At 47.0% G+C, this 6,751-nt stretch overlaps 1 protein-coding gene across 1 annotated transcript in view; it reads right to left on the bottom strand.

Annotated features, from left to right (window-relative positions):
- Window positions 1-198, bottom strand: part of CAND2 (cullin associated and neddylation dissociated 2 (putative)) — a 29,223-nt gene extending 29,025 nt beyond the window's left edge. Inside the window, exon 1 of the mRNA XM_007461579.1 lies at window positions 82-198. Coding sequence (XP_007461641.1) covers window positions 82-198 — 117 coding nt within the window. The remainder of the gene's footprint in view (window positions 1-81) is intronic.
- Window positions 199-6,751: the final 6,553 nt, after the last annotated feature.

Genomic DNA, 6,751 nt, shown 5'->3' with positions numbered 1-6,751 from the left:
CTCCCCCGCCGCACGCGGCCAGCGCTCAGCTAACAGAAATAGCCGCCCCCGCCCCGCCCCGCCCCGCGGCGCAGCGCTCGCCTCTGCCTTGGCCGCCGCTGCGGGAGGCGGGAGGCGGTTAGCGGGAGGCGGTTGGCGGGAGGGGCCCGCCAGTAGCTCTGTGGTCTCGGCCCGGCGCCAGCCCTGCAGACGGCCCATCACCGGCTTGCACACTCCCACAGACGGGAAGCTCACCACCTATCACCGGACAGCCTCTCCCTATGATTCCTGTGGGCCTCAACCCTGCTCGCGAGACACAGGCATGGTAACAGAGAGTCTCAGGTTCGAACCCCACCTCCGTCAGTTCTGCTGCTGTGAGGCCTTAGCCAAGTTACTTGACCTCTCTAAGCCTCAGCTTTCTCATCTGTAGGCATTCAAGGAACAGGAGCTGCTATTGTAGGTCAAGCCAACCAAAGCACTTCCACCCGCACCCTGCTCCGCATGCGGTCCACCCCAAAGCCAGACAGGATATGGAGTGTACCCTATCGCCCCAGGCCTCCTGCCTGCCACCTCCAACCCTCAGGACATCATGGCCAGTTTCCTCATTTTATAGCTACACAGCTGAGGCCCAGAGAGGCAAAGGGACTTGCTGCAGGTCACACGGCCAGTGAATCTGGGATGGAATCAGGACTGACCCCAGACTGGGCAACAGTTCTTACCCAGAATGAAGCTGTGCACAGTTTCTCCCCAGGTAGGTACAAGCTCAGGGTGGGAGAATCTGTAGGAGGACGAGGAGAGTGGCAGAACTTCTCCAAACAGCCAGGAGGCTGCTGGCTCTTGGGAAAGTGACTCACATGTGCAAGACAACCCGGGGTTCAAATCCCTGCCAGGCTGCTTCCTGGCTGTGTGGACTTGGGATAATGACACAACCTCTCTGAGCTATGTTCTTCTCACCCGTAAGATAGGGATAAAATTAATCTTTATTTTATAACACACTTCTTGGGTACCAGTTATTATGGGTTCCTGGGCTCTAGAGTAGCACTGTCCAACAGAACTTTCTGCAATGTTGGAGATTTTATACATCTGCACTGTCCATTATGGTGGCCATCAGTCACATGTGGCTATTGAGCACTTGAAATGTGGCTTAAATGAAATGTGACTTAGTATGATTGAGGAATGGAATACTTATTTCTATTTACTTTTAATTAACTTTAAAGAGCCACCTACAGTTAGTGGCTACCATAGTGGACAGTGCATTTCTGGACAGTAGGGACACAGCAGGGGACTAGACACACACAGCCTCTACCCCTTGGGGGCCATACATTCTAATGGAGGATGTGAGCATTAAGGAAGTAAGTGATTAGATAAGGAAAATAAGAGCTATACAGAAAACAAAAGAGGGTGACGGCATAGAGAGTGCCTGGGTGTGGAGGGGCAACTTGAGCCATGTTACTCAGGGAGGGCCTTTTTTGAGGAAGAGACATTTGGGCTAAGACCTGAACAGAGGAAAGGAGGCAGCTGGGCAAAGTTTTGCAGGAATAGCTCCTCAGACAGAGAGAGAACAGCAAGTGCAAAGGTCCTGAGGTGGGAACAAGTATAGGACGAAGTGAGGTCAGAGAGGTGGGCAGGAGCCAGATCATTTGCAGCCTTTCAGGCCAAGCTGAGGAGTGAGTTAGGATTTTATGTCAAATCTCTAGGGAGCCACTGGAGGGCATTAAGCAAAGAGGTGACGTGACTGGTGTTTTGGAAAGACCCCTGTGACTGCTGAGCAGTCGTGCAGTCAAGTGTGATGGGGGCTGCATGAGGGGAGTAGTGGTGAAGGTGGGAAGAAATGGACAGATTTGGATATGTTATAGAAATAGAATAAATAATGACACAGCCACTTTAGAAAACAGTTTGGCAGTTTCTTATAAAGTATGCTTATCATATGACCCAGCAATTACACTCATAGGTATTTATCCAAGAAAAATGAAAGCATATATTCACACTAATACTTGTACATAAATGTTCATAGCAGCTTTATTTATAATCACCAAAAACAGGTGGGATAAGGATTTGTAAAGACTTTTTTCCTGGAGAGTAGGCCTTTGTTATGGAGAACACTTCGCAGAGGTTACTCTTTGCCTCCCCTTCTCAGAACTCAGAGGGGAGCTCTCTTCATTTTGAGAACCTAGTGAGGTGCCTGGAGGTAAAACCCACAAAAGTGTGGGGAGCTCCCTTAAGGCTGTGGCCCCAGGAGTTTCTCACTCTCCCGCTAGTTCCCAGTCAGCCTCCCTCAATTTGTCAAAATTGCCGTAAAAGTGTTCCTATCAGCTTATGGCTCCAGTGGCTTTTGCTATAGGGAAGCAGATCTCAGCTGTAACTTTCTAGATTCTCCTGCCTCTTTAAATTTTGGGGTGGTGTTTGCCCTTCCACCTGACTTCTCAGTTGGGTCTAAGAAAAGTTGTTGATTTTCAGTTTGTTCAGCCTTTTCTTGTTGCAAGGATGGGAATGATGGCTTCCAAGCTCTTTGTGTGTTGGTGTTAAAACTGGAAGTCCTGTCCTCAATCGTGAAGTCTTCTTTATATGTGGTATATTTATATATGGTATATTTTGCAAACATTTTATCCCAGTTTGTCAGTTGTCTTCGACTTTATGATGATTTTTGCCATGCAATTAAAAAATATGTTATTCTTCTGTATGGTAGGAGATATGGATCTAATTTTACTTTTTCCAAATGGTTACCCAGTTGCCTCAGCATCATTTATTAAAATGTCCACAAATATAAAGGTTTATATTTAGCACAAAGTAATTTCCTTGTGGTGGTGTATCAGCTCTGTATCTTGGTGGTGGTGGTTATATGAATCTATACATGAGCTAAAATGCATAGAAACTGTGCATACAAATGAATGCATGTAAAAAAAATGGTGAAAATGGATTAAGGCTGATAGTCTAGTTAATGGTACTGTATCAGTGTCAATTTCCTGGCTTTGATATTGTAGTACAGTTATGTAAGGTGTCACCATTGGGAGAACCTGGGTGAAGGGTACATGGGACTCTATGTATTATTTCTGCCACTTTATTTGAGTTGATAATTTCTATCAAAACTAGAAGTTTAAAAAAATTCACCTTTGCTACAGCGAGCTGAGATGGCTAGATTAAATTTTTTTAAGTACAATTTGTTAAAGTGGCAAGTCTGCTCCATTTATATTCGTCGTGATTACTGATATGTTTGGTCGACTTTTATCCTCACTTATATTCTTTTTTTTTAAAGGTTTAAAAATGTTTTTTTAATTGAAATCTACCATACATACATCAAAGTGCAAAAATCCTAAGAGTACAACTTGATTATTTATTTTATTTATTTATTTTTTTGCGGTACGCGGACCTCTCACTGTTGTGGCCTCTCCCGTTGCGGAAAACAGGCTCCGGACACGCAGGCTCAGCGGCCATGGCTCACGGGCCCAGCCGCTCTGCGGCATGTGGGATCCTCCCGGACCGGGGCACAAACCCGCGTCCCCTGCACCGGTAGGTGGACTCTCAACCACTGGGCCACCAGGGAAGCCCAGCAATTCCTTCTTTGATTCTTTACTTCCATATTCAATTTCTTTGGAAAAGAAAGTTCTTTGAGCAAGAATCTGGGAATGATAAACTTTGTCAGTTTTTTGCCTGACAATGTCTTTATTAAGCCTTTGCTCTTAAATATTTAGGTGGATTTAGGATTTTAAGTCGATATTTTCTTTCAGCACTTTGAAGGCATTGTTCCTTGTTTTCTGGCTTATCCTGTTGCTGTTTAGATTCCTGCTCTCACTATAACTAAACTGCCCAAGATCATCTTATAGTCAAATATTGCTACTGTGACTCCTGTCACACACCGACGTTCCATCTAGTTGGATTGAGGAGAAGAGAAAAGGGGCAATTTGCCAGATGTGTTTTAAGGAAAGTTCTCAGAAGCTGATCCTTCACTTACAACCCATTGGCCACCCATAGCTATTAGGGCACTGGGAAATGTAGTCTTAATTCTGGTGGCCATGTGCCTGCTATACCCCTAGCATAGGGGGCAGGACTGGTTCATTCCTGGACCCTCCCCCCAGGAGGTGCCCCACAGGGGTCTGAAGATAGAATTTGTTGGCAAACGCTTCTCCCCACTCGTACATGGCCAGGGCTTGAGGTGTTGCCTGAGGAGAAGGCCCAGGCAGCAGAACCACTCCCTTCCCCCCCCCAGAAACAGCCCCTGCCCCAGGAGTCATCTCACTCGGCCGTGTGAGAGGCTGGGCTGCTCCCTCTGGGTCCCACTTCTTCTGTCTGGACCTCAGCAGGGGCTTTTGCCCATCTCCTGGTATTCCAAGTTGTGAGATGCCAGTCCACCTCAGAGGGGCACTAAAGGAATCCTTTGGCCTCCTCCTGGAGAACTAAAAAAGGAACACTTTCTTAGTACTCTCAGGTGCTGTCTGTGTGGGGCAGGTGATTTTTCCATTTGACCTATGAAGAAGCCGAGACTCAGAGAGGTTAAGTGATTTGGGTGACGTCACACAGCTAGAGCCAGCACTCAAATTGGGGTCTCCCAGCTATTTAAAATACTGAACCACTTGAGGGCTATTCATAATACTAAACCACTTCTTTCTGGGATGGAGAAAGATTTTTGTGGCTTGAAGCAAACAAGTTTAAACTCTTGTTCTATCACATCTTTCAGGAGTGAACGAGGCAGGCAGGTTGCTGGGAGAGGGTGACAGCCCCCCAGCCTGTGGGGGGAGTCAAGGATCCAAGCAGTGAGTATTCCTGTCAGCATTTACCAAAGAGCCAGGCCGTGTGCTAAGCACAGGGGGGTATAGAGGAAAGCTGATCAGGGATGTGGTTAAGAACAACTACTTAGTGAGAAGACAGAGCTGAATTTGAGTCACCTCTAGCTGTGGGGCCTCGGGCAAGTGACTCAGTCCCTCTGAGCCTCAGTTTCCACATCTATAAAATGGAAATAATAGCACCCACCCAATAAGGCAAAGCTCTTGGCAGAATGCCTGGCACATGGCAAACCTGCAGTGAATGGTAGCTATTGGTTGTTTTTATTATCGTTACACCTTGTAGGGGAGACATATGCTGATGTATGATGGTCGAGGGAAGGATTGTGGGGACACAGAGGAGAGGGATGGGACATGTGAGCCAGGCCTTGAGGAGCAGTACATCCTCCAGGCAGAGAACCGGGCCAGCGTTTCAGACACGAATGCCTGTATACTCACAACCTCAGGCTTCATCATCAGGTGCCCTGGGTCTGCCCCTCACGCCTACAGGACAGATGCGTCCTGTGACATCTGCCCAGGCTTGAGTCCGGTCAGACATCGCTCACAGGTGAGTCACTGCCCGAGCTCTTAGGAGAATTCCCAGGCTGAAGGCTCTGGGTCCTTCCGGCATAGGTGAGCCCGTTTCAAACATTTGGGTCTTGCATCTCAAGAGCCTTTTAAAAAATCTCCCTCCCTCCCTACTTCCTTCCTCCCTTCTTCTTTTCTCCCTCCCTCTCTTCCTTCCATTCTTTCTATTCGTCATAAAGGTTAACAACTCACACATTTATTTACAGAGATTCATGACACCTCCTCAAGAGCAGAACTATACTTGCAAACCAGACAGCACTAGAACGGGATGACCAAGGCTGATACAATCCAAACTGGGAGATTCCACAACAGCGGTTCCAGCCAGGAGTCTCCTGGTGTCTGGTCGCTAAATACTGGCTTCAAGCAAAGCAATGGAAACCACAGTCCAGACACTATGGTAGGACAAGACCGCCTCTCTCCAGATGTGGAATGTAAGTCCAGTAACACTGCATGCTCCAAGACTTTTTTTAAATGGAAATATCCTAACGTACACAGAAGTAGGAAGAACAATATAATGAATTCCAACGTACGAATCACCCAGCTTCTGCTACTGTCAATGTTGGTCAGTCGTGCTTCCTCTCTCCCCCTCCCCCATTTTTCCCCCGAGGCTGGAGTGCTTAAAGCAAATACCAAACGCAATGTCCTGTCACTAGTAATCACTTCAGCCTGCCACGCCAACGGACGGTATTTTTACATAACTGCTGTGCCAACGTCACACCTAACAAAAATAACAAAAACCCATAAATAATCTAATATTTAGTCCATATTCAGGTTTCCCAGATCGTGTCAAAGATGTCTGTTGGCAATTAGTTTGTTAGAAGAGTGTTCACAAAATTCATTTGGCTCTGAATTCCACAACTGCGGCACTTCACATGTTTTGCTTCCTGGATGGGCTATAAGGGGCATGGAGACAGGAATGCATCCTACTCCTTAAAACCTCCAGCTGTGTCCTGGACTCAAGCTAGCTCACAGTAGGCCCTCAAGATGAGGCCAGGTTCCCTGTTAACCTCTGTACCAGCTCCAGCAGCCCTGGGTGGGGTGGGCCCTACCTGTTTACCATGGAATATTACTCAGCAATGAGAAGGAACAGGCTGCTGATACAACAACCTGGATGAATCTACAGAGAATTAACGCTGAGTGAAAAAAGCCAATCGCAAAAGGTTACAAACGGTATGGTTCCTTTTCTGTAACTTTCTTGAAATAAAATTGTAGAAATAGAGAAGAGATTAGTGGTTGCCAGGGATCAGGGAGGGGAGGAGTGAGAAGGAAAGTGGGTGTGGCTATAAAAGGGCAGCATGAGGGGTCCTTGTGGTGATGGAAATGTTCTGTATTTTGATGGTATCAATGTCAATATCGTGGTTGGGAAATTGTACTATCGTTTTTCAAGATGTTCCCATTGGGTGGAGCTTGGGAAAGAGGACATGGGGGGC

Source organism: Lipotes vexillifer, unplaced genomic scaffold (assembly GCF_000442215.2).
Source record: "Lipotes vexillifer unplaced genomic scaffold, Lipotes_vexillifer_v1.1 scaffold889, whole genome shotgun sequence".
NCBI lineage: Eukaryota > Metazoa > Chordata > Mammalia > Artiodactyla > Lipotidae > Lipotes > Lipotes vexillifer.
The sequence above is the reverse complement of the archived record's forward strand: the minus strand, read 5'-3'. Positions and strand labels throughout refer to the sequence as shown.